At 44.0% G+C, this 26,548-nt stretch overlaps 1 protein-coding gene across 5 annotated transcripts in view; it reads left to right on the top strand.

Moving 5' to 3' along the window:
- The window catches only part of NIPAL3 (NIPA like domain containing 3), a 429,324-nt gene that overhangs the window by 157,941 nt on the left and 244,835 nt on the right, over nucleotides 1-26,548 (top strand). For 3 of the 5 annotated variants that reach the window (XM_069622701.1, XM_069622703.1, XM_069622702.1), the window contains exon 6: nucleotides 16,003-16,151. In XM_069622701.1, the coding sequence (XP_069478802.1) occupies nucleotides 16,003-16,151 (149 nt within the window). The remainder of the gene's footprint in view (nucleotides 1-16,002; nucleotides 16,152-26,548) is intronic. The other 2 variants (XM_069622704.1, XM_069622705.1) reach the window with 1 other exon arrangement.

Below are 26,548 nucleotides of genomic sequence, written 5' to 3' on the forward strand. Positions count from 1 at the left end.
AGCCCCAAAGGTTTCGCATGACAACTCTCCAAGAGGTAATCCCCCTCCTAAAAAAAGGGGATTACATGGCAACATTGGACATGAAAGATGCCTATTTTCATATTTCCATGTTCCCAGCGCACAGAAAATACTTGCGCTTCAAGGTGGACAGTCGGCACTACAAGTTCAAGGTACTGCCCTTCGGGATAGCTTCGGCCCCAAGGGTATTCACCAAGGTACTGGCGGTGGCGGCAGCACACCTACGCAGGGAGGCAATCCTGGTGTACCCTTACCTGGACGACTGGCTCATCACGGGGGAAACCCCAGTAATTTGTAGAACAAACATTCAAAGGACTATCGACCTCCTCTTCGAATTGGGCTTCTCAATAAACGAGAAAAAGTCAAGTCTAGTGCCAAGCACATCCAAACAATTCTTAGGAGCTATCCTAGACACTCAAGAGGGGTTGACCTTTCCTTCAGAGGAAAGAATTCGGAATATACTGCTGCAAATTCCGCAATACCAGTCCAGTCACCAGATAACGGTACGCAAAGCAATGCGTTTGCTGGGCATGATGGCGTCATGTATTTACCTGGTCCCCCGACGCGCGCCTGCGCATGCGTCCCATGCAGGAATGGTTGGCGAAACAGTGGTCTCAGGCAAGTGGTCAGTGGGACGATCTAGTGGTCGTTTCGCCAACACTGGTACAAAGCCTTCACTGGTGGACAAGAGAGAATCTGTCCAAGGGGAAACCCTTTTACGATCCCGAGATACAGGCGGTAGTCACAACCGATGCATTCCTGACGGGGTGGGGAGCTCACCATCTCCACCACACAGCTCAGGGTCTCTGGTCTCATGCAGTGGCCAAGAATCACATCAACCTGCTAGAGCTTCTGGCAGTATTCAGAGCGCTTCAAGCTTTTGAACCCTACCTTTTTAAACCTGTCAGTGCAAATCCGGACGGACAGCACTACAGTCATGTTCTACCTGAACAAACAAGGAGGGACTCGCTCGCCAAATCTGTCCAAGCTTGCCCAGAAAATCTGGATATGGGCACTCAGACGGAACATCTTCCTGTCATCGCAACATGTTCCAGGGGATCTCGATTCCCTAGCGGATGCTCTGAGCAGAGACCCCCTCCCAGAGGAACACGAGTGGTGTCTACACAGAGAAGTCGTAGAAGATATCTTCTCTCAGTGGGGTTTCCCCACTATAGACCTATTCGCCACAAGCAAAAACAGACAATGCACAGGATTCGCATCCAGGTTCCCCCAACCAGACTCCCAGGGGAACACCCTGTGGATGAATTGGTCAGGGATGTTTGGGTACGCTTTTCCACCCACTCCTCTAATCAGGAAGGTGGTCAACAAGATGAACAGAGAATCGATGACGCTCGTCCTGGTTGCTCCCATGTGGGTGAGACAACCGTGATTCCCACACTTACGCAGACTGGCGGTGTGCGAACCCATCAGACTTCCGAGCTGGTACAACCTATTGTCCCAGCACCAAGGTCAAACAGTGCACCCTCAACCCAACTCAATGAACCTGGCAGCATGGCTCCTGAGGTCATAGAGTTTGGACATCTCAATTTACCACAGAGGTGTATGGACATCCTAAACGAGGCTAGGAAGCCCAACACGAGGCACTGCTACTTTGACAAATGGAAGAGATTCGTAATCTGGTGCCAGAGTAAGCAAGTCAACCCAGTTGATTGCACTCCTTCCACTATTGTTACTTACATGCTCCACCTGCTGGATGCGGGACTGGTTTTTAACTCACTGAAGGTACACCTGGCAGCCCTGTCAGCATACACCACTTCCCATAACAAGGTGTTGTGGTGGAAAGTACCAGTAGTTAAGGCCTTCATGGAAGGAGTAAAGAGACTTCACCCTCCTATTTCTAACCCACCTCCAGGATGGGACCTTAATGTGGTGCTATCTAAGCTCATGGGCCCCCCATTTGAGCCCATGCATAAGAGCAGTCTCAAACACCTGACTTATAAAACTGCCTTCTTAGTAGCTATTACCTCTATAAGAAGGGTCAGTGAAATTCAGGCTCTGTCAGAGCAAGATCCCTTCTTTACTGTCCATAAAGATAAACTGGTTTTACGTACACACCCTAGGTTCTCACCTAGGTTTATTCCTAAATTCCATGTAAACCAGTCCATCGAGCTTCCGGCTTTCTTCCAAGTCCCCAAAAGCTCGGCTGAGGTGAAACTACACACACTAGATGTGCGTAGGGCGGTCCTAGTATGTAAACAAGACCAGACCGCTAAGGAAAACAGATCAGCGGTTTGTCTCCGTAGCCACAGGCAGAGAGGGGGATCGCGTCTCTAAAGGTGCCATCTCTAAGTGGATTGTTAACTGTATCCAACTGTGTTACTCACTTTCTGAAAAGACTCTGCCTTTCACGCCTAGGGCCCACTCCACAAGAGGCATTGGGGCCACCCTGGCTTTTATTGCAAATGTACCCCTCGACTCCATTTGCAAAGCAGCTACTTGGAGCTCTATTCACACTTTTACTCAGCACTACTGCATTGACACTCATTCCAAGACAGATACACAAGTGGGACAAGCGGTTCTAAGACATTTATTTGCTCATGAGCCTTCTCACATCCCACCTCCTTCTTCAGGTACTGCTCGCTAATCTATGCACAGCATGTGATCTAAGCAGATTCCATAAGCCTCAGAAGGGATACATTACTCACCGTAATCGTATTTCTGATGCTTGTATCTGCTTAGATTCACATGTGACCCTCCCTTCCTCCCCTCTGAGAGAAGGCGCATGGATGCTTGTAGTCTTACCTTTCTACCTTCTATCTGCTTGGACTATCTGTACTCGCGCTACTCTGCTACTCACGCGACTATCTGTACTCACGCTACATGTCAGAAAAAAAAAACACAATCTGAGGGTCCTAGACGCGTGAGGGATCATGGGTACAGGGGATGTCACACTAGGGATAGTATTACTGGCACGCCCTGTGTCGACGCCCATTTTCGAGTTTCGAAAAACAAACTGTAATACTCCGCAGCTTCCACTAGATGTCGGCCTATGCACAGCATGTGAATCTAAGCAGATACAAGCATCAGAAATACGATTACGGTGAGTAATGTATCCCATATAAAATGTTCTTGTCTTTGCAATCAGCAATTTCTGTGTCTAGCAGCGCTTTGGAAAGACACTTTTAATTGCTTCAAGGAACGGGTTTTACTACTCATTATTGCAGTTAAGAGACCTCCTGTTGGCCGCCCACGTTAACCTTTTCTTTCCGGTTCGGTGTTCAGAGTAAACCCATCTATCACTGAGCAAACACTCAACCAAGTCTCTTGTAATTATACAAGCTCATGTTTTTCAGGGCAGTCAGCGAATCACCATGACGTGCCTCCCTCCATTGTTTTCAAAATAACAGGCCACAGTCAAGTTCCTATGAGAGTGTTCATCCAGATCTTTTCTTTGTTGAGGATAGTAGCTTTCAAACCCCTTTTAGCAGGATATCTTCCTGATAGTTATGTACCAGTTTCTCACTTAATTTAGAGGAGAAGTGGACCGCATATTTTCCTTTTAGTATTTTAATCTAATAGGTGAACACATTTTAGATCCGCAGATGCAATAAAACTCAGTTTAGCCAATGGTATTAAGGCCAGAATACGATATCTATTTAGGGGCACATTATGCTCCTCATCGAACATCGACTCATTTTCGGTCGTAGCGGCTCTGATCCCTTGATGGCAGGTAGTTCACCAGACCTTCTCAAAGGTAGCTCTCCAAATCTATGAACTGGTGCATGCAGGTCCCCTTAGGTCTATTTCCTTCCCACACTGTAGTAGCTTTAGACTTATTATCAAAGTTGGCTATGGTAGCCTTCAGGGCAAGGCCCGACATGTGACCCCGTTGGATACTGGGACAGATCATGTTGGTTTCGTCGGCCTTGGTCGTCTGAGTGCAAGATGTGAGGAGAGAAGGGCGAATTTCTGATGGAATAATCACAGAAGGACCTCCATTCTTCTTCTGTTTCCTCCTCTTCCTTGTCTGCCATTCCTTGTTTTTTTCCAGTCCTGATGAATAATTTTTGGGTGGGTTAAGTAGGTTTTTTGAGGTAGAGTTCTTTAGGTCCATAACTTTCCCCCTCTAATGGTCTTTTGTTAGGACTGTCTGTAATTGTGATGTTTTTCAGCACCCTAATCTCTGTTGTATTATGATCTATAGATCTCTTTTTGGCAGCTTGTAGGATAGTTCGCAGGAGTTCCCTTGATGTTTTTTTTTTCTTTTTCTTTTGTAGTAGTTATGACTGAGGCGTGCCTTGTTGGACTTACTGGGCTGTTTGTCAAGAGCTCACACTGCCCAGTCATGGAGGCTACATTAGAGTCTAATCTGTGTGTGAAATTGATCCAGCCTGCCAACTTCAAGTCAACCACGTTTCCCATCCCACAAGTGTCCGAGCTTAGTTCAGATCTAAGTTGATGATGATTTTCTTTCATCAAAAAGGAGCGCTTTTCGTTTAACATGGTTGAATTTGCTCTGACATAATGTGCCACTGTGTCGTAGAGATGTATAAAGGATTGCAACACAATGCTTAATACTGCTAACATGCTCATATTTAGCTCAAAAGGATAAATCCCCTTGAAACAGGAGTGAGGAATGTTCCATCCTAACAGAAAAATCCAATCCAGGATCGCCTTCCAGGTTGGTCCTGTCAGGAATAGTGTTATCAACCAAGGTATTAAGTAAGCCTGGTGACACACCGGTCTGTCATTCACTACTGGTTCTTTTGCAAACAAGGGTTAAAATCGTTTCAACTTGCATGACTGAAAACTAATGCTTCAAAAGTGAACAAGACTTATTCCCGCTAAGATAGAAATCGTCTGTTTCTTCAAAAACATGCAAGGTTTTTCTCCAAGTGTGTTAAAATTAAGATTCTCAGATATGAAAGCCATTTCTAGCACCCTTCAGACAGAAACCTGTGCAGATGTTGTACAGAATTAATACTGTTATGGATTATTCTCTGTTCCCTCTTAAGGAACGGTTTTATAAACTAGAAGAAAATATATGGAGAAAACCAAAATGATGCACTTGTTTCTAGTTAGTGATCGAATTGAACTACCAATGCTCACTCCTTAAATCTTTTTTTACCTACAAAGAAGGTGTATCTATTATTACTCTTAGGTGATCTTGCGTCAACTGACAACATTGTATACATTGATAAGGCCCTCATGGGGTGGACAATCATTGGCAAGAAGCACTTTACTCATTTGGACTCGACAGCCTCATTCAGTGCACATACAACTCAGCTTTCTGTCATTTAAGGCAGTTGTCTGAAAACGACCCATATTAAAAAGAAATTGTCCTACAGCACGTCCCAAGTAAGGCCATTATTTGTAAAGCTGCATGCAATGATCAGACTTATCAAAAGTCCTAAACTGCTACCCCTCTGGTCTGAGAACCCAGTTTTTTTTTCTTTATTTTAGACTTGTTTTTTAACCTTTTTATCTAGCATGTGCCTTTGTAGCCTGCAGCTTTCCAGATGTTTTGATCTCCCATGACACCTATTAATTGACTATGTTGGCTAGAGTAGATGTGAGCTGTATTCCACAACAAATGGAGAACAAAGGTTGCAGGCCCCTGTCCTAACTAGAGCTCATCTGAGGCCTCCTCAAGAAAACTGATAATGATGGGCGTCCTAATAGACCCTAATATCCTGTTTAGCCCCGTGGGCGTTTCTTTGTACTTCTGCTTGTTTGGGTTTTACTTGTTGGGGGCAATATATCTTACATTCTAAGGAGTGTAATGCGTTATGCTGGGTGTCTATCCTTCGAAGGAAGGATAGCTCAGGGTCAACGCGTTTGCCTTGGAAGCAAGATAACGTAGCGCAACACAGGTTTGAATCCTGATCCCGCGTTTAGAAACCATTCGCTGCTTTTAAGTGCATTATAAACTAATATTTCTAATTAAAATTATCAACAGGTACCGCAGTGTAAATCTCAACAGTATTGCAACCAGACATGATTTTATATGGGCTGGATGTAGCTTTGAGTATAGCATATGCTGGTTCTGCCAGTTGCTAGGCTAAGTAGAGATCGTGCCAGATAATTCTGGAGTGGTGTTTTCTGGTTTTCATCCTGGAACACACATGGGTGAGGGCCAGGAAAAAGCCAGTGAACATTAAATGTGAAAGTCTGCAAGCTATCGGGTGCCCAGCAAATGCATAAATAAATGCAGCTCTGTGATTGGGAGCAGAGCTACTGCAAACGCCCTTAATCGCCCACCAAGAGAGGGTCTGTATCAATATATTTTTTTTCGTAAGTGGGTGCGTGTCCTGAAACATAAAAGAAGACACCTAATTGAAGTGGAATAATATAGCAGTGTGCTGTTCCCTTCCAAAAAAGTGTCTGTTATCTGTAGATATTGGTCTTCTTTCAAACGGAGGAAACAGCGCAGTCCCATCCATCTCCTGGCAGTCCAAACTGAGTGTTGAGCGCGTGAAAATACCGACCCTCTGTGGAATCAACAAGCTACATATATGAACCGCTGCAATGAATCGCCATAAGAAAAGCAAGTTAGAAAGGGGGCGGGGGAAATCCTGAACCACAGAGAACTAAGGCGTTAGAAAGGTAGACAATTTTGTTGGCACTGTGAAGTGTGCAGGAGCAAACCTTGGCTCTCAGAATCGGCGATGCCCATTAAGCTTTGTTGTTTGATAAGCAGCAGGGACCACCACCAGGCTCTGCCGAGATGGGAGACGAGGGAGATGTCATGTGATAAATGGGAGTGACGATGTTGGCGGGGGAAGCCTATATGGTCTCCAGGAAAATTGAGATGGGCAGGCAAGAGATTGAACATTTTTTAGATGTTGTTACTAATATAAAGTCATGAGAATCACTATCTTAGTGAGGTAATGAAAAGTTCCTGAATTATTTAGCTAGAAGAGAACCTATAAAAGAGATCAGTTTTGTCCATCATTCTTTCCGACAGAGATAGGCTTGTCGGATTGTTTCTTTTTATTAAATTGCAATGAAATAAACTGACACCCCATCTGCTGCAAACTGAAGTTGCAGTTTGTTTTTTGTTTGCTTGGACACATCGGGTAAGGCACAGACCTACACAGTCAGGAGCAATGGACATGTAGAACACTGGAATTCAATAAGCCCATGCCTGTGGATGCAAGGCTCAAATATGCCAAATACACCTACAAGTTAAACATAAGACTGCCCTAAGAGTGCATATTTTCCCTTTGCCATTATCCTGCCTGTGGGTCCTTTAGGACCAGCTTCAGCAACTCTAGTTTCTTCAGTTTTAGTGTATGCATTGGCTGTCCTGTTTATTTCTGCACTGGCAGCTGTTGCCCCAGAAAACCCTTAAGGGTTTGCAGCATCTTAAGGTGTCTTTTTGTAACTGGATCCCGAGTGGTGTCTAGATATGGTTGGAAAGTGACAAAGAATCCTATCGTTGAGTTGCCTACTGCTAGAATTGAGCATATACTTTAAATTGCGGGGACACAGCATCCTACTTGACGAATTGGAGAACCTTCTGCACCCTTCTATCTTTTATAAAGGAACTCTGTGTTGTCTTGGAGCAGGGATTGGTCCAGCTTCTCACTGGGGCACCGTATTATAAAATGTGTGTTCAAATGCCGTTATTAACGTATATTCACTTACCAATTATGATCCATATTGTTTTGTTTACCTGCAGGTAGGCTATATAGCTATTTTGATAATCTCGCTGTGTTGATATCTGTTCGTTTAAGGTAACAGTGTGAGCCTATTTCGTTGTCATCCACATCCCCTACAAAAAGGTGTCTTGGCTGCTCGATCACTGCTACTTTAGTTTAGCAGGTGACACTAAAGCAAATTAGAAGCGTGTTTAGAATAGAGTGGGAGCTAATGCAGGCGCAGAGAAAACGAATTCTATACAAATATTCTTAATTATTATTATTTTTTTATTTTTTTAATTTAACTGATAACTTAAATTTCACTAATTTTTAAATAATTCACCTTCAGATTTTGCACATGATTTGAACCTGATTCACTCTCAGACTTAAATAACATGAGATACATATAGTTGTTACATCTCTTCTTCTTGAACAGCATTAATTTCTGGTAACCTAATTTTCAATGAATTTAGATAATTCACAAGCGCATACCTTAATTGTTTTGAATGTCCTCTAAATAATATTAACCATAATTCATCATGCATAACCACCGTCTTGTTGATCAAGTGCTTAAAATAATGTATTCTTGATGATAAAAGACTAACACATTCTACCACTAAGTGTTTCATCGTTTCTATCTGTTTATGACAGAATCGACAAGTTTGAGCAGATGTCTTCTTCCATCTAAACAGAATCTCTCTTGTAGGCCAAATGTTCAATCTAAAGCGCATGAAATCTGCACGATGTCTCGGATTTGGAGATTGTCTTAAATAAGTTTCTATATGGCCTTGTGCTTTTAAGGCAAAAGGATTCGACCCAAATTTAATTATTTTCATGCATGCATCACAGGTTTTGATCCAGTCGGATTCCCACAACTTAGTTTTGGCTTTATTGAGATTTTCGATAAGCAAGATTTCAGAGACATCAGCTCCTTTCAAGAATTTTCTAGCAGAAGTACGCCATTTCATTGGAAAGATTTCATCTGATAACAATAAGTAGCTAGATATAATGTCAAGTAGCCCATTAGTGCTATCTTTCATGATACATTTTCGATATAATAAACAAACCTTCCATTTATACACAGCGTAAAGGGATATAAGCCCCAGTTCGTATCTAATGATAGAAATAGATTCAGAATTTGGAAGCATGAGCGATCTTTTCCAAAACTTGCTTTCATATTTAACCCAATATGTGTATGTTTGGCATATCTCGGCTTCAGAACCATACAAAATGGTAGGCACATATTTTTGCTTGTAAAATATAACCATAGGGTCAATAGAAAATGTGCAGTATTTTGCCCGGATTATTCGTAGTTGAGATAGTGCACTCGAATGTTTTAGTTGCAGACGATGTTCCTGCATTTTATCGGACAATTTGCTAGCCACACAGACCCCCAAATAGATGTATGATCTTACAAGCAGCAAATCAGTGCCTTGAAGTTGCCGACATGTTTTCTGACCTCTATTAATTCCAAATTGCATTACTTGAGTTTTTTTAGTATTAATGCTAATACAATTACGTTTAGCATATATATCTAATGCATTTAGCAGATTACATAGGCCAATGGGCGTTTTGGACAGTAACACCATGTCATCGGCGTACAAGAGCCACTTAATTGCTGCACCTTGTAATTTCGGAGGATCAACAATCAGCCCCTCAATACTAGTGCCAAAATCCAAAAGAAAGTAATTAAACAAGGCGGACGCTAACATGCATCCTTGTTTCAGACCCCGAGTGGTCTGTATGGGTTCGGACAAGAGGCCCTCGTTGTTCATGCGAATAGAGATTGAGGTGTTTGAATGTAATTGAATTATCCATTTTAGGATATGTCAGGGGCACTTTAAATCCATCAATTTTTTAAATAAAAATTCCCTTGGGACCAAATCAAAAGCTGCCCTAAAATCAACAAAAGCCATATAAATTGGCTGGTTGCGTTGGTTGTTCAGGTGAATAATACCCCTTAAAGTGATCAAATTGATGGCAGTGCCTAACCCTGGAACAAACCCAGTTTGAAAAGGATCTCTGTAATTGAGTTGATTTAACCAATGGTTAAACTCACCTAGGATCAAGCGGGCAAACATTTTTCCCGGACAGTCAAGCAAAGCAATGGGTCTATATGATGCTGGATTTGTCCTGTCTCCTTTCTTGAATATGGGGAGAATAATTGATGTTTTCCAATTCGCGGGCACTAAACCTGTTAACATAATGTGTTGAAACATATGAAATAGAATGTCTGACCACAAATGTTTATTTTGCTTTATCATGGCATTATGTAGCCCATCTGGTCCGGCAGCTCTGGATACACTCAATTTAGATATAAAAAACAGTATATCCTCGCGGCCAAAATTAACAGTATAATTAGCTGTAATGTTATCCCAGGTTATGTCAAGATCTAGGAAAGGCGAGGTGTATATATTGCCATAAAAATCATTCCAAGATTCTTGGGGGATGGAATTCACCTGTAATGAATGTTGGTTTTTACCCGCGGTGTTATTTAACATAGCCCATATTCCTGCCGATGATTTGAGGATGAATGGTTTCAACATCACCTCCCCATCAAGTTCGTATTGGGAGGCACGGCGATGTCTAAGCCAATTTTTATACTCCTTTTGTAATCGTTTGGTCTGATCTTGTTTAGAGCCCGGGACAAGAGTGTACCCATTTGAATAGCCTCCTAACAAGCCTTCTCAATTCACTCTTCCTATATTTTACTTCTAAATCGAAGGCATGAAGATGAACCTGGGTGGAGCCTTTAGGACACGCCCTCTGCGGTGTTATTTAACATAGCCCATATTCCTGCCGATGATTTGAGGATGAATGGTTTCAACATCACCTCCCCATCAAGTTCGTATTGGGAGGCACGGCGATGTCTAAGCCAATTTTTATACTCCTTTTGTAATCGTTTGGTCTGATCTTGTTTAGAGCCCGGGACAAGAGTGTACCCATTTGAATAGCCTCCTAACAAGCCTTCTCAATTCACTCTTCCTATATTTTACTTCTAAATCGAAGGCATGAAGATGAACCTGGGTGGAGCCTTTAGGACACGCCCTCTGAATTGAAAAGCGCTGTATGGCATGTACATAACAACCACTAAGACATTCATTATTACCAGTATACTGTTCCCACAAGGTATCTCTGAGCTGACATAATTTTCTGTGAGTCCATTTTAATCGATTACCAGCATTATTAATGTATAGATTAGTCACATTCATATTCTGAGGGAGTTTCTTTGTTTCAGCCCAATCATATTTTAGATGTAGTAAACTATGATCACTCAGAATAGTTGGTTTAACGGAGAACATAGTTATATTATTCAAAAAAAGAGTATTAACAAAGATGTAATCCAACGTTACATGGTTATTAACATTGTGCCATGTAGGTTTAGGAGGTACATCCCCAGGTATAGATCCATTAACCATTACAAAATTGCGATCAGCCATTAGAGTTAACCAGCGACGTTCATCAGACATGGGACTCGAGAGATTAGGAGCTAAGAGGTGAAGATTCAGATCCCCCATTATAAACGTGTTGGTAATGGTAACATCTAATAATAATTGATCAAGGATCATGATCAAAGTTTCAAAGAAAACCTTCGAGGATATATGTTTTTTCCCCCCAATAGATGTTTATCATGGCATAAAAGCTTTCTCCAACATGAAGCTTTACATACTGATAGCAGGGTGACGGTGATCTGTGCCAAATAATTTCAATGTTCTTATTCTTTCGGAAGGCCATGAGGAGCCCGACCATAGGTCGTCCCTTCACCGGCTCTATGGCTAGTACCACAAAGATATTATATTGATCCCATGTTGGTGTATCGCGAAGCCTTGTCTCCTGAAACACTAGTATATCAAACTGGAAGAGGTTGTTGTTTCCATTATTAATAAAGTGTCTATGACCTCTAGTGTTCCAAGAGAGTAGACTAACAGATTCCATCTTCTGGGATGGTTACGATCTCAAATTGCCACTGTCACGGTCCATACATTATGTGCAGCTCCTGCCCCCGATCTCGTGGAGGCTATGTTGTCACCATACATTCGACCTTTAGGATGTTGATTATTGGATTGCTTCAGATCATCATGGAGCACATCTTGTGATAGTAGAAAGCCCAAATTATAAAAGGCAGTCCGAGCCAGCCAGATTGATTGATTGTACATATAAACGTGCTTCTGTTAGATCTTGGTCACTAGTAAATTCAACCAAGCTAATATCAGCTGATGTTAAATCTTCGAGAGCAGCGATATCAGCACAGATATTCAAAAAGCTGGCTCGATTAAGGTCATAAGTGGGGAATGGGTGACCACGACATTTTATAAGAAGGCAATGGTGATTTTTAAATTGCGATTTACCGACAAGTCTAGATGACCCTGGGATATGCTCACTCTGTTTGCTCATAGGTAGCATGATAGAAGATGATGAACCCCTGATTCCCACATCCACAGTGTCCTGTGCTGTTATTTTTTGAAGTTTTTGAGGTCCAAGTAACAAGGATTCAGTACTGGGTATAGCCCTTTGATAATCCTGGGCAGTTAGATCAATTTTACCCAGTGAGCCCTGGTTAATTGACCTCACAGTTTGTGTAAATGTTTCATTTTCTCTAGTATATCTTGCGAAAGAAGCTCGTATCTCCTCATGCAAATCTTGTAGTATCCCATCAGCATGAAGCGCTTGCATTTTATCATCTTGCAGGCGGGTAATATTTGTTTGTTTAATCTTATTCTCATTAGTTGGCGCAATGTAACGCTGTACAAGAGCTTCATTGACTTTAATCTGTTTGTCAAAAGAGGCTCGTAGTTCAGCTCGTAAATCGTGTAAGATGTCATCAGTAGTACTTGAAGCATTTTCAAAAACAGCAGAGGATTGAACTCGATCAGCACATAAGCTCTTAGCCAATGTCCTTTCTTCAACAGATGGTGGTTGAGGACCCCCTACAATTGCAGACTGGGATATAGTTGCCCCATTTTGAGTCTGAATACTCTGATCTAATGGATTTAGAGATAATGTTGTTACACTATCAAGCAAATCATCAAGTGGTTGATATTCTAAAGCATCTTGTATAGTCTGATTTTCAATGTCTATGCTCAATTTTCGTTTTTTCCTGACTGATGTCACAAGTCTAACAGCTTTCTTTACTTTTAACTTAGAACTTGTATTAACAAATGGTAAACGCTTTTTTGGTTCCGGTTCAAGTAGAGTTTGACCTAAGATGGACACAGGAAGAGCTTTCAAGGTACTGAATATTGGAGCAAATGATACACCTTGTACTTTTGGGATTATCCCGATCGGCATAAGAGGTGCTGACTGGATAGAAACTTGTGGAATTGGAGGCAAAATACTCTGTTCTTTTGTCATTACCTCAGAAGGATTGATAGGCACTAAATGAGCTCCAGCATCAAGGGTGATACTTGAGACTGACTTTATATTTGGTATTTAATTTGACGGCAAGCCTACCATCACATCTAGTGCATCACTTGTATTTGTTTGCATAGATTGATTTGTCATCTTGAGTATAGTAGAGCGAGATGTCAGAACGCGTGCCTTCTGTTCTTTTTTAAGAAGCATGTGTAACACATGTAGTTCGCTATTCTGGCAATGCATCTTTTCATCTAATGATTCGTAAAGCTTAGCCAAAGACAATAGGGCGGTATTCCTGGCACTCAACGTGTTGTTTAAAGCTGGTGCTTCAGGAAAAGAGAACCTATTTTCTTTAAATGGCATCTGACTATCACGAATAAAATAAGGATGACTAGTATCAGGTTCTATGAACCTGGTACGTCTAGGTATTGGGGCCACAAAAGATGTATTTGAGATTGATGATGGAGATTTGTATAAATCAGGATTCTCAGTCTCAACTGGTGTGGTGGTATTTAGCTTTTGAGCATGATCTATACACTCGCTTGTATGGATGTGTGAGTGATCAGCCAATTGAATCAGATCACCCGTGTTTGAGCAAATATACATTATGTCAGGTGTTGCTGATTCATGAGGTCTGGATGCTAAGATAGATGCTAATGTATCATCTCCAAATTCACCAACCGCTGTCAATTTAGCATATTCAGTTCGTAGTAACTGCTGAGCTTCAACAGAGCATAAAGGTATGGGGGGGGGGTGCATACGGTTTAGCCGCTACAGTAGTAACTGCTTGTGATGTGCATATTTCGCCTGATGTATAGGCTAATGCAATTGAGGCATCCGCTACTTCTGTTCTTGCTTGTTGAACTTGAACACTAGTAATACATGTTTTTGAGGCAATCACATCCATCTCTAAGTTAGTACTTAAGGGCACTGAATTTATTACAGACTCTTTAGAGACAGGAATTATGGGCGGCGAGACTCCGCACAGAACAGTGTTAGGACAGATCAAGTGCTGAATAATGGCCGTCTCAAACACACTAGGGCAAATCACCTGATTGGCCATAGCTAGCTCTGGCGCCGAGGAAACAGTTATTGACGACAGAGTTTTTTCCATTTGTAAGGGCATTGCTGACGTTTTTTCTGATCTTACAACATCTGTGATGCAATAGGAACGAATATCCACATTAAGAGAAGTCGCTCGTTTCCTCTCTTTATTTTCTTTAATTCTTTTAGTGATCAAGGTCTTTTTAGGTAAAGGTGGCACTAGGTTATACGTATTAGCTACAGACTCAGGCATTCCCGCTTTTAGCGAGTTGATTTGACGTGACATAAAGAAAGATTGTATAATTCTTCAAATAAGAACACAGGTATATTATAAAGTAAAATCCAATAGGATCAGTCCTTCAAAAGCAGGAAAGGGTGTCCAGCAATGTGTTTGTCCGACAAGAATCCTCTGGCAACCCGGCGAGACACAGCAAGACAGGAAAGCACTTAGCAATTCACTTGTGCAATTCGCAAAAGGATTTTAACTTTCTCTTTTCGTAGTTTGCCTCAAGAATCCCAACACAGTTAAATAAGATTGATACACAAAAACCACTTAAAAAAATAAAGACAACTTTAACTAATCAATTAATAATTAAAAAAAGAAAATAATAAAATAAAGCAAGAGCCACGACCCAATCAGTAGATAGTTTCACAGGTTGAAGTCAGGCAGCGTCCCGTGCCGTGGGAAAAAACGTCCGCTCGGCGAAGACTCAGCTGTTCTACAAAGGCGGCAGAGTTCAAAACACAATCCTTAATGCAGGAGCATTCAGTCCCATCAAACAGTACTTTCTTGTGCTTTATGTTATTCTCGGATAGCCACAAGTTGCCCAGGGGAAGCAATCCGGCCAGACAGCCAGGCAACAAAGCAGCAAACAGCCAAACAGTGAAAAGAAAATTTTAAAAAAAATTCACTTGCCCTTCTCACACTCGAGCTTTCCTTTTACAATGTAAGTTCTGACACGCACGCCAAAGCCGCCAAACAGCTAAACAGATTCGCACAGCCCTTCTGCCACAGGGCTTTCGCCGCAATGGTGCACCAGGTGTCCTAATGAGCTCAGCTGCTACACATGTGACATGCGAGTCACTGGAAGAAAAAAAAAAAAAAAGAAAAAGTGTGTGTGCTTTTTAAAAGTAAAGGCGTCCTTTTCACCTTTTACTTTTTCTGAAGTTCTGAAGTTCCTGCCGGCTGCAGGGTGGAGCAAAGGAGACTGCTTCTTACTCCCCACTTACTCTCTGTTCGCTCGCCAAACAATCCAATAAGTGAAGCACAGTAGAATGAATAAATAGGTCACACTGCCGCCACAGCTAAACAGATTCGCACAGCCCTTCTGCCACAGGGCTTTCCTTTTTCTTAATTTATTTTCAAAACATTTATTGATTTTTTTACTGATATAATTCTCTTTGATTCAGAATACATTTTTCTCTATCAACTTTATGTAATTCTAAATTTGAGCCCAGCCAGGAGGCTTTGAAACTAATAAAGGAACTGTAGTTTTTCAGAAGTACAATGTTCTGCTTTACTTTTAATGCTATAGGTTGCTTCCATGTGTCTCCTGTTACTTAGCTTATCATCAAATCAATTTGTGTATTTGGGGATAACCGAAAAGATAATTCTACATGCACCACGCTATTTTAATATTTTTTCACGGATGTGTGCTGAAAAATGTGGTTCGATATAAATGTGTAGATTTTGTTACTGTTTTTTATTTAAATGGGTTTAAATATTTAATTATTTAGCTGCTTCCAATCCATTTTGCTAACAGCTTGAATAATACAATTGCTGATCAGCTTATGCGGAAAGCCATTCTGTTTGTCACCTTGTTTTACTTCTGCATGTCCTTCAAATGCAATTATCACCGGAATGAGTTCATATTTAATCTTCACTCTGCATGATAAACATATTTGTTTTTTTCATTATTTGACCTGCATGTTAATTAACAAACTAACAGCATTTGTGTATCTTGCCTTTTATTCCCCAAAGGACGGTATGTTTTCTCCTTCATAGGTGTTGGCCTTGCAGTCATTGGGACCTACCTGCTCATAACATTTGGACCAAACAGTCATCATGAGAAGATGACGGGAGAAAACATTGTCAAGCATTTAGTTAGCTGGCCCTTTCTATTGTACATGGTAAGATTGTCAAATTCTTCAGTTGTCATGATTTGAAAAAATGTGCAATAAGTTGTGAACACAAACAGTGACTTTATGGGTGGAAAATCAAATTGCATCCTAACTTGGAGCTATCTTTCTTGTCTATTAGCATAGTTCTTTCTCCCTGATGGCATTTATTCAACAATGACATTTGTTTCTTTCCTAGAATACCACACATCTAATTAGTAAAAGGAGCTGATCCATGTGCTTTTGATTAAGTGAGCTAGTGACTGCGCTGTTTCTTTGAATTCCTGTGCTGCACCCCGCTTCTTTTGCACAGTCTGGTTTTTACATTTCTAACAAATATATACAATGGCTTGAAAGTTGTCAGCAAGAAAAGGAGCTGCTTTAACCACTAAAATATGAAGGTCAACTCTGCACCCACTATAATGTCATGCTTGCACTGGCATGGAATTCACTTCCAATGCTAAGCAGTTAAGGCACGCATTGTATGTATGCAGCAAGAAAGGGATCATGTGGAGGAGGGGCAATATTGAATTGCGCTCAATGTGTTTTAGAGGTGTTGAAGCCCTTTTCAGAGGTGAGCTGAACACAGGAACAACCCATAATGCCCTGCACTTGATTTTCCAGAAAGGTGGTGTGATGATTCATGGGTTCACGTCACTTCTCCCCAGTAAGAAGCCCTTCCCTGTGAGGCTAGAGAGGCAAATTCGCTCTGCAACATTCCCCCTAGGGGTGGCGAAAAGCTGGACCTCCCAGTAGAGGCACCCTCATTGGCACAAGGACTCTATGTTACTGCAATAGTCCTTCCTACCTGTAATATTTGAAACCACCAAGATATGGAAGACTAAAATAGACATACAGTCTTAGCTCAAGTCATCTTCCAAGAGTATTGCGACGAAGAAGATTGATGGAGATATGCAAACAACTTCTTCACAAAGTACAGAAGGTACTGGGAAGAGGTGGCCCAAAGAGCTATGAAGAATACAGAATGCAAACAAAGGACTATGATACTCCGCTGGGTAGGACCCAATTTTACGACATAAAAATGAAGAAAGGACTCACGGAGAAGCGAAGGAGGCATGAAGCCTAGCAGAACCAGGAAGTTTGAACTTGGAAGCAAGAAGCTACGCTGGAGAAGCAAACCTCCAGTCGGGAGGACGCCGATAGCAGGTTGCAGGAGCCCTCCACAGGCCGATGTAGAAGGGCCCTGACTGGAAGCTGGGAAACGTGACTTGTCATAGTAGTGTGACTTTGAGTTGGTGGACCGAGCGAGCCATTAACTGCACCGACACCGCCTGGCCGGACAGCTTGAAGGGGAAGCAAGCAGAGCGTTCAGCATGAATGAAGCGAGCCAACACCCCAGGAAGAACCAGTGACGTGCCCCCACCAGAGAAGAGGTAACTGGAGTCACAGGAGATACAGTAGGGTTTGGGGATGGGTGGTGGATGTAACACAGGCATCAGGAGTAATCTCCCTCGTCTCCAAAGTTGGGATAAAAGTACCAAGTGTGAAGATTATCTCACAAGTGATCTTCCTCATCTCAGTTGTTGTGCCAAGGTTGATAAAAACTGTTGCAGGAAATTATCCAAAGCTAACCAACAGCTGAACCAGGAGAAGGGAGTCATTTTCTTGGTTATCCACATAATTGTTGGATAAGAAACTAAGGCAAAAGGGTACCAAACCGAACCCTGGAGGCTGACAAAGTTTACCAGGAGAAGATAGCAGTTGATGTACTATTGAACTCAGGAGAAGCTATCATTGATAACTGTTATCAAAGACTAATAGGAATAAGCCCATAGGGCTGAACCCGTTGAACCAGGAGAAGGGAGTCATTCTCCTGGAACTATTTATGTTAATGTAGTTTGTTAGTGGTAGGCTAGTTTGGACAGAGGATGGAAACCTTGAGTTTTACAACCACCCTGACGACGAGCACCCAAGTTATTCTTTAGTTCAGTTGGGAAAATTCTTTAGGGATAGGGAAAGACAGGCCTTTTTCATTATTATTTATATTAAGATCTAGTGAAAATGCCACCCCTTTGTCTGACTTCTTCATTCCAGCATGCCACAGTGGGCAGATTTAGGGTTTCTTTCAGTATGAATCTGTTTTTAGATTTGCATGCAGGTGAATATGTCTCTTAAGATACGACAAGATAAACGCCCCAAATAAACTGGGTCAGTTGTCCTTGTCCTAGGTCTGCTGTATCCCATTGGCAACCACCAACCTCAAGGGAGGACCGTAGTGTGCAAGGTAGAGGATCACTTTTAACAATGTCTGTCACCAAGCCCTGCCTAAAAAAAAAAAGAAGTCTTACACACCGTTCTGAAGAGGATGTGAGACAAACATATTTTTCTGACAATGAAAGAAGGTGTTACTTCAGTGCTTGATAAATGGGGCCAGACCATCTAACGCATGTTTGCAAAAGGGGATTTTGTTTTTACTAAAACAGAAGCATGATTGTAAATGCTGAAACTACATTTGAACCAATATATGTGTGGAACTACAGCCTTCTTGGTATTTCACCCACAAAATGTCACTACCCTTTTCATGAAGTCCCCGCTATCTATGTGTAAAACTGAGTTACGGCAGCGTGCATAAGTGTCTCTAGCACTAAATATTGTCAGCAGATAGATTTTTAACTGAAGGTAGGGAATTCGGATACAGCACAGTCATTGACTTTCCCACAGAAATATGAAATTACCTTAACAAAATCATTTAATCTCCAATCTAGATCCCGTTATGTTGGCTACTCCACCAGTTCCTGGGTGTCCAAATGTTTTCCTACCAAAAAAGTAACCAGAATTCCATCACCCTAATCCAATGCAAAATAGCACATTGTCCTAGGCCCAGACCACAGTACTTCGAGCTTCCATCCCCAATACAAAGCATTATTTTCTTTTAAATATGTGGATTGTTTGAGGGATCAGTAATGTAATGCGGGCAACTGCTTGTGGTTTTCCCAGTGTTAGAAATGTTATTAATAACAAAAAGTGCAAACCTTACAAAGCCTATTCTACCAGGGAGAACCCTACCTAGTTCAAGGGAAATTCTTCTAGCATACACAAAACTGGCCCTCACACTAAAAAAAACATTCCAAGTAAATTATAAACAAGATAAATAAGTGATTACCAGACAATCAGTAACTTGGATAACCTTCACCTGTCCTGGGTAGATCCCTTCCCAGGATTGTCAAAAGTCAATCTCTCCCAGTGTTCATAAAGACATGTAAAGTCTTGAATCAGTTCTTGAGAGTTCCAAAAGAAACAAAAGTTCACCCAAACAAAAATCCACTGGTAACAGTTTACTGGCCACTGTTGAAATGTTCTGCTTCCAATTCCAGGAAAGAGAACAGCACCAATGGTAATCCTGGATATCCTCCCTCCAGGATGTTATTGCCACAGTTCAAAGACAAATGGACCACTTCTACTTTAACAACTGTCGATATGTTTATAACCTCTGCAGCGTTGTATCATTTTTCAGATACTTCGTCTTAGGGTGTTGCTTTCCTCTTGACAATCCCCTTCTACTACTGTTATTGTGGAGGCAAGCTCCTTTGCGCCACAGTATGCACTGCTTCAACCACCTTTAATACAGCATTCACTGACAGTATTATAGACAACCATAGTTCTGATAGGTCTGCTTCATCTTGGTATTTTATGTTTATTGGCAATTTAAAGACAAGACTCTTCGGTACTCTTCTTTCCTAGGTTGTAAGGAAAGGGCAGCCCCTGTGCCTCTTCTGTTTGTCTTACTGCCACCAGTATAATCTGCCTTTGCTTTTAGACTGCTTCTCTCCCTCAACTTCAACAGTCTCAGCATTGACTTAATCTGCTTACAAGTACCCAGCTCCCTTCCCCAGCTTTATTCACACCGTCTTGGTTCCAGTAGCTACCCCGAAGCTGTATTGCCACTCTTCCAGCTTGGGAAAACCTTGTTACACTTGTATCAGAGGATGCTGGACCTTTAACAACTTTAACAACTTGAAAATATGGTACTAAGTTCAAAGGTCTTTTCTTTTTAAATCGAAATAAAAGACTGATTTAGAAAGATTGGTCTGTGAATGCACAGAGCAGTGTTTTTAAATCTAACTGTCACGCCCCTGCCGCACACAAGTGTGGATAGGAGCTGCCAGGCATAGCCGCGAAAAACCTCAGGAAGGCGGAAGGGGGAAGAGAGGTAAGTGTGTGTGTGTGTATGTTAGCTTGGGCAGGGGGCGGGGGTAAGGTGTATGGATATTTGTGTATGTGTTGGGGTATATTTAAATGTGTTATGGGTAGCATAGGGACAGGAATGGGGGTGGTGCAGGGATAATATGAGGGGATGTTGGGGGGGCCCGTTGGGGGCAGGGGTGTGGGAATAATGAAGGCCGCACCTAATCAATCGAAAATAAATCAGTCTGTTTTTATGTGCGACCTTCAATATTCGACTTTATCATATAGAACCCAAAATACAGGTAGTTAGATTTCAATAGGGCTGATTTCACTACAGAACCGATTCACCTACTGGCGTGGGTAATGCTTGTTATCTTTAATTCATCAAATTCTACATTTATAGAATACTTGTTCTGGGTGTTACAAGGTTCAAGCTTCACAAGAGAAACCGATTTAGGTACACATGACCACTCTTTGATGGAGATTTTTTACTTTAAAGGACTTGCGCTCCCTTTCATTAGCAAGGAGTGATACTTTGATTCTGGCTGGGAATCATAATTGTTATGTTATGTTATTTTGCACTTATATAGCGCCTTATATACCATTGGTATGGTCTGAAGGCGCTGGTAGGTTGAACGCCCTTGGGAACCGAAGTTCTTGTCAGTAGAGGGAGGAGAGAGGGTCCAAAAGGTGCGAGTGCGCATCTGGTATGTGTGCAGCTGGTGCGAAAATTCCTGTGGAAGCTGCTTCATAGCGGTAGGTGTGGTGGCTGAGAGGTCAGGAGTATGTGTTCGAATCTGGCAGGAATTATCCAGACCGAGAGTGGCAGCGTAAGGCCTGAGGAGAACGCCTGGCTGGGGGTGCGAGACCAGCAGTGATTACATAGAGTGATGTGGAGTGAGCGGCGTCAGATGTTGATATGAGAACAGTTATACCGAATGGTGTCATAGTATCTCTGTGTTCTAGTTGGGTGGTGGTGTAAGGAGAGAGTAAGCGTGGGGTGTGATATGAGGTATGATCTTTTAAAGGATCCATGCATTCTAGGTATAATATGGACGTCATGCAGTTAAGCAATTTGTCCGTTCTGCACATTCGTCGGCCCTCCACACGTCCTCTCGCCACACACGTCCTCTCGCCACACACGTCCTCTCGCCACACACGTCCTCTCGCCACAACACGTCCTTTTGCCACAACACGTCCTCTCGCCACCCACATCCTCTCGCCACCCACGTCCTCTCGCCACCCACGGCCTCTCGCCACCCACGGCCTCTCGCCACCCACGTCCTCTCGCCACACACGTCCTCTCGCCACACACGTCCTGTCGCCACACACGTCCTCTCGTCACAACGCGTCCTCTCGCCACAACACGTCCTCTCGCCAAGCACGTTTTCTCTCGTCACACATGTCTTCTCTCCACACACGTCTTCACTCCACACACGTCTTCTCTCCACACACGTCTTCTCTCCACACATGTCTTCACTCACTACATCCGGCCACCCTCCACACCCGGCCGCCCTCCACACCAGGCCGCCCTCCACACCCGGCCGCCCTCCACACCCGGCCGCCCTCCACACCCGGCCGCCCTCCACACCCGGCCGCCCTCCACACCCGGCCGCCCTCAATACTCATTGGCCTTCAACACTCATGCGCCCTCAACACGCATTCGCCCTCAACACGCATCCGCCCTCAACACTCATGCGCCCTCAACACTCATGCGCCCTCAACACTCATGCGCCCTCAACACTCATGCGCCCTCAACACTCATGCGCCCTCAACACTCATGCGCCCTCAACACTCATGCGCCCTCAACACTCATGCGCCCTCAACACTCATGCGCCCTCAACACTCATGCGCCCTCAACACTCATCCGCCCTCAACACACATCCGCCCTCAACACCCTCAACACACATCCGCCCTCAACACACATCCGCCCTCAACACTCTTCCGCTCTCCACGGTCATCCTCTCTATATGCTCGTTCGCTTGTATACGATCGTCTGGCCACGCGTTCACCTAGTCTATACGTTTGTTGGTTTAGTAAAGTTAATTTTATACGCCCTCATCAGTTCTACGTGCTCCTTAGTTCTGTTCGCTTCTCTGTATTTGCGTTCACATTAGCTTTTACATACTGCTATTTGCATTTCATCGGTTCAGATCTCCTTAGTTTCTCATTGATTTATTCGTAATATCCGCTTCCCTGTATTTGATCTACTTTAGTCGTTTATTGATAGGTCGGTGTGATGGTGCTAGTTTGGAAGCCGGTTGGTTTTAGGGGAAGAGCCAGGTTTTCAGTAGTTTGCGGAAGTCCTCAGTTAGGCGGATGTGGGGTGGGAGCGAGTTCCACAGGGTTGGAGCTTGGGCTGAGAATGATGTTCCGCCTATCCTGATTGAGTTTGTCTTAGGAATTGTTAGGAGGCCGGCTGAGCTTGATCTTAGGGTGCGAGAGGGATGATATGGTATTAGTTTTTCCTGAAGATATTGAGGTCCAGTTTTATGCAGTGCTCGATGGGTGAGGCATAAGGTTTTGAAAGCCACCCTACGGGCTACTGGAAGCCAGTGCAGTGTCTTGAGGGCTGGGGATACGTGGTCTCTTGGACCTAGCGCAAGTAGCATTTTGGCCGCCGCGTTTTGTGCTCTTTGGAGTTTATTCAGCTGGTAGGCATGGATTCCGAGGAATAGGGGGTTTCCGTAGTCCAGTCTGGATATAACGATTGATTGGACGGCAGAGACTCTGTTCGGAAATGAGAGGTATGGAAAGATGCGCCTGAGGGTTTTAAGGTGGTAGTGGCAGGACTTTGAGATATTGTTGACTTGGTGCGAGAGTGTTAGGCCGGAGTCTAGGGTGCATCCAAGATTTTTCACTGTGTTGGAGGGTGTCGGTGAGTTGCCCATGGCGGGTGGCCAGGGAAGAGGGTGCGGAAGAAGATCGGAGTTGCCGCACACCATGATTTCTGTTTTGGCGGGGTTTAGCAGGAGGTGGCTTTGGGTCATCCAGCGGTCAATGTTAAGGAGGCAGGCTACCAGGTCGGGTCGGGAGTTGGGTTTCGAGTTCAGGAATTTTAAGATTAGTTGGGTGTCGTCGGCGTAGTTGTAACATATGATGTTGTGTGAGCGAATTATTGGAGGGAGGGTGATCGGGTAGAGATTGAACAGCAGGGCAGATAGACATGCTCCTTGAAGGACTCCCGTGTCGACAGGTCGAGCTTGGGAGGTAAAGCCGGAGAGTGTAGTTATTTGGTGCCTGTCTTTGAGGAAAGAGGCTATCCATTTAAGAGCGGTTCCACGGATTCCTAGGGAGTGGAGGCGGTCTAGGAGGATTGAGTGATTGATCGTGACAAAGGCAGCGGATAGGTCAAGGAGGATTAGTGCTGCGCATCCTGCGGCGTCTGCTGTCATTTTGAGGTCGTCCCAGATCGACGCTAGGGTGGTTTCGGTTCCGTGACGTGATCTGAAACCTGAGCAGGGTCTAGGAGGTTATTGGCTTCGACAAAGGCATTTAGTTGGGAGTAGACAGTTCGGTCAATGAGTTTGGCAAGGAACCTGGTGTTTGAGATTGGGCGGTAGTTTTTGACCTCGAGAGGGTCGAGCGAAGATTTTTTTATTAGAGGTTTGACGTATACCATTTTGAATGCCTTGGGAAATATACCGGAGGAAAGGGAGTCGTTTATGATAGATCTTGCGTGCTCCCCTGCGCAGGTGGAGGCAAAAATTCCTTTGAGTTTTGGCTGGGCAAGGGTCTAGTGGTGATCCAGATGGTTTGCGGGCAGATAGAAGTTTGAGAAATTGCTCTGGTGATAATGGACTAAAGGATTCGAGCGTTGGTTGCGTTGAGGTCGCAGGTGAGGGGCTGGCCGGTGCGGGCGGCGGAGTGTCAATTGGTTGTAGGAGAGCCAATTTGGTGTTTAGAGTTTTAGTCCTTTCAATAGCCGTGGTGTAAAAATTGAGGGAGAGTGAATCACACAGTGATTGTGACGGGGTCGGGATGGTTGTGTTACAAGCTGGATTGGTGAATTCGGAGATGATTTTGTGGAGTTCTTTGCTTGGGTTTTTGGAGTTTAGGATTCGGGTGTTGTAGTGGGCTTTTTTTGCTTTCCGGATTTCGGCCTTGTACTGATACAATTGTCGGGCCAAGGTGGTCTTGCTCTCTTGGGTTTTCTCTTTCCGCCATTTGCGTTCAAGGTATTTGTAATGCCGTTTAGTGGTTTTTAACTCAGGAGTGAACCATCTGGGATAAGGGCCAAGGCGGGATGATGGTTTGCACAGGGGAGTGAGTCGTGTCAGAGATGCATTGAGCCATGAGTCAAAGGCTTCAGGCGTTAGATGGTTGTGGGGACGGTAGGTAGGTGGTCGAGACTGGAGGAGTGCCTCGGCTAGGTCTGGGGTGATTTTTAGTTTTTTCCAGCACTTGCGTAGGTTCGGAGGCTCAGATGTGCGTATGGGAAGGGGGCTGGGAGAGTGGATGGTGAACGAGAGAATAAAATGATCGGACCAGATGATAGGGGTGGGGGGCTTTAGGTGAATCAGGGTATTGGAGCTAAAGATGGCATCGAGAGTGTGTCCTTTAAAGTGAGTCGGGCCGTTTATGTGGGGTTGGAGGTTAATTGCATCTAGACCGTCAACCAGGGCGTGGGTCATAGGGTTGGTGGGGTTGTCGAGCCATATGTTGAAGTCTCCAAGGAGGGTGAGGTTGGGATGATTGATTTGGAGGGAGGCGATGGAGTCACAAAGGTTGTCTGCGAAATGTCTATCGTAGCCAGGAGGCCTGTAGGTTATTAGGAAGCTGTGTGAGAGCGACGGGGAGAGGGATAGTTTAACGAGGAGCGATTCACAGGATGGAATGGAGGTTTGGTTGTCCATGATTGTGGCACGGAAGTGAGATTTGAAGACGAATGCTATCCCCCCTCCTCTGGACGGACGGTTCAGTGGGATGAGGCAATAGTCAGGTGGAAAGGCTTCATTAGCGATTGGGCCGAAGTCATCAGAGAACCAGGTTTCAGTGATGAAAACTAGGTCCGGTTTGACAGAGGTGAGGAAGTCAAAGATGCAGTGTCTGTTTTTAGCTACAGATCGCGCGTTAAAAAGGATACAGTTTACATCTGCGGGCAGGGTTGGGTTTGGTGCTTGGGTGGGGGGGCGGAGAGGCTGGAGGGAGGGGGTTAAGGTTGGTGATGCTAGGGAAAAGTGGGCGAGCAGAGAAGTATTTAGGCTTCGGGCGTGGTTGGGTGGTTGCTTGTGATAGGTTGATCGGGTTCGGGGTGGGGGATTTGAGGAAGGGGAGTGGGCGGTTGGGAGTTTCAGTTGCAGTCGAGGAGAAATCGAGGGAGAGGGTTTTCAGGAAAGGAGAGGCCACGGGGGAAGGAGGAGAGTGTGGGAGAGAGGTGCAGGGTCGAGATAGGGGAGGCGAGGAGAGCTGAGAGGTTGAGGTGGACCAGGAACGTTTCCTCTTTAGTTTCTTTGCTGCAACTGGTGTGTGTGAGAGAGGGTAGGGGGGTCAGAGGGGGAGAGGGAAAAGCGGCTTCGGTTCTTGCTAGTGCAAGGCGTGCAGTTTTTAGGGATGGGAAATGGTGCGGTCGGCCGGTGAAAGTGGTAGGGGTATGGGGGCAAGGAGGGGGTTGGGCGATTGGAGGGTCGGGTGTGCTAGATATGATAGAAGGAGGGCGGGAGTGGGCACAGTGGGCACTGCTGGCAGGTCGGCGGTGGGGTTCAGGGGATGCGTGGTCTTAGGGTGGGTTGCTCGCCATCGTGCACCCCTGGCTTGGTGTTTGGAGAGGGTGGTGGCAAGGATTGCGGACGAGGGTGGGCTGATATGGGAAGGGGGGGCGGGAGGGAAGGCGGATCGGAGAATGGAGGTGGTCCACGGGAGTCGTTTCTGACAGGAGTGGGGGGAGTGACTGCACTCATGATCGGTGCGAGCTTTGGGTTGATTTAGGAGGGTTTCTGATTGTAGTTCAAGGGTTGATGATTAACGCTTTTTAGGGAGACTTTCGGGTTCAACTGGTCGACGACTTATTTGGTGCTTTCTGGATACAATTGGGAATACTTCTAATGCAACTTTTCTTAGAGAGCTGTTGGGGCAGCTTCTAGATGTAATTGGGATCACTTCAAATTCAACTTTTTCAGAGAGGCTATTGGGCGCAACTTCTAAGTGCAGTCGAGTACACTTCTAATTTCCACTTATCATAGTGGCTAATGGGCGCAGTTTATAAATGCAGTTTGGAACACTTCTAGATGCAGTTAGGAACACTTCTAATTCAACTTTTCCCA

Source organism: Ambystoma mexicanum, chromosome 11, assembly GCF_040938575.1.
Source record: "Ambystoma mexicanum isolate Mex_15411 chromosome 11, UKY_AmexF1_1, whole genome shotgun sequence".
NCBI classification, from domain to species: domain Eukaryota; kingdom Metazoa; phylum Chordata; class Amphibia; order Caudata; family Ambystomatidae; genus Ambystoma; species Ambystoma mexicanum.